Here is a 1788-nt window from a genome sequence, read left to right on the forward strand (position 1 = left end):
TTGAATACTGAAAATGGCCATTGCCCAAGAAAAAAGACTTAATCGATTAATTTACTTTGTTCAAGCGATGTGTGCACGTGCGCGCTTTTTCTACATGCGGTTTACAATTCAACCCGACGTCTAAAATGTATTTTCTGTTCAATTATTCATGCACACCTTGAAAAGCCTCAATGATGCCTACTGTCCAATTTTTTGCACAAGTAACGACATCGATTGTTTAACTGCAAGGTAATGAAATAAATAATCAAACGACACTTGTAAGCTTTTCCTAGCAAAAGGGTTTTTTGTTTCCACTTAATCTTTCCATAGCGAAATGTTAATATACCATTTTTAGCAAATTAGATAGCAAATTATTTCATGCTACGAAATAACATATGTTTTTAGCAAATAAGTATGGCCTTTTCTGCAAACCTTTTATCGGCTTGCCTTATCACAACACCGTCTTGTCTTCCCAACCTATTTCATTCGCGTGACGATTTGTAATCTCAAAACACAAACAAGTGACAAATTTCGCAGGGACGTTTTGTTTTTTCGAACTAGTATTCTTATTATTATTATTTGTTTTGAAACAGACACTGTTTAAAAGATCAAAAGTCAAAGAGTAGCACTTCTGTCAAGGTAGCACTTTCACTAGCGCTGGGCAAAATGACCTCTGAGGGTCTTTGAAATGTATCATATACGCGACTATTCGTTTCGCAACTTTTCTCTACACAATATGGTGGGCATAATAAACAGAATTTCCCCAGACATTTTGTAGCCAATTAATAGTACACGATTGAAATATTTGAACTCTATCATACCAGTAACTTCGAAAGGTCGTGTATTCACATAATCTCTTCTAATGCCAAAACCTCTCTCCAGTTATATAGAGCTCAGTGCTTCTGCGGACGATTGTTATCCTCTAGCGCTTTGATTGAAACAAACATGGCCACCAATACAAAATCGGTTTTATTCGTCTGTCTTGGCAATATATGCCGTTCCCCGATGGCAGAATTTCTATTTAAAGAAATGGTGAGGACTTCTTCACAACCAGTATCTTGGAGGATAGACAGCGCAGGTTATGTCGACTGGAACGAGGGTTGCTTCCCTGAAGAACTCGTTGAAATTGTCTTGTCGGAGAATTCAATTCCTGTCGGGGAACACCGTGCAAGGAAAATGCGACAAAGCGATTTTGATGACTTCGATTACATACTTACGCTGGACGAAGCTGTCATGGATAAGTTGGCTAAACAAAAACCAAATAATTGTAAGGCAAAACTGGAGTTGCTTCGCCTGTACGATCCGGCACAAGAAATTGTCAAGGACCCATTGTGGGACTAAAGCCGACTATGAGAAGGTTTTTCGACAATGCAAAGTTTCATTAACAATTTCTTGAAGATTGTGAACGAGGTGTGACAGGTAATTCTGTTTTGGAAATGATCAGGTGTGAAGAAGTAGTGATATAATATTAAGACTGATGAACATTGAAGTTTAATTGTTCAAAAACGCTGAAACAATCACTTTATTGGCAATATTTAAAACTGATTTCAAAGTTACAGGTTTTCTTTGTTGATATTTTATTTATTAATCATGAATTGACGTTATTTACCGTTATGTAATTTGAATTGTTGTTGAGTAATTAAGCATTTTGAAAATTGCATTTTTAGAGCGGATTCAGTTTGTTTATTTTGTAGTTACATGAGGGGAAAGTTAACTCGTATGCTAAGAGTTTGGTTTATGAGTCCAGGGGCGGGTTGGACGAAGGCTGGACAGGGGGCAGCGAGATCCAACAGATACTGATTTTTTTCA

The 1788-nt window shown here is 37.1% G+C and overlaps 1 protein-coding gene across 1 annotated transcript; it reads left to right on the forward strand.

The window, feature by feature from the left end:
• Positions 1 to 924: 924 nt before the first annotated feature.
• On the forward strand, positions 925 to 1375 carry LOC114544844 (low molecular weight phosphotyrosine protein phosphatase-like). The gene is given in 2 exon segments (XM_028563339.1): positions 925 to 1316; positions 1318 to 1375. Coding segments are annotated over 2 exon segments (450 nt in total).
• Positions 1376 to 1788: the final 413 nt, after the last annotated feature.

The sequence above is a fragment of the Dendronephthya gigantea genome, unplaced genomic scaffold (assembly GCF_004324835.1).
Source record: "Dendronephthya gigantea isolate DGI-Jeju-01 unplaced genomic scaffold, DenGig_1.0 000989F, whole genome shotgun sequence".
Taxonomy (NCBI): domain Eukaryota; kingdom Metazoa; phylum Cnidaria; class Anthozoa; order Malacalcyonacea; family Nephtheidae; genus Dendronephthya; species Dendronephthya gigantea.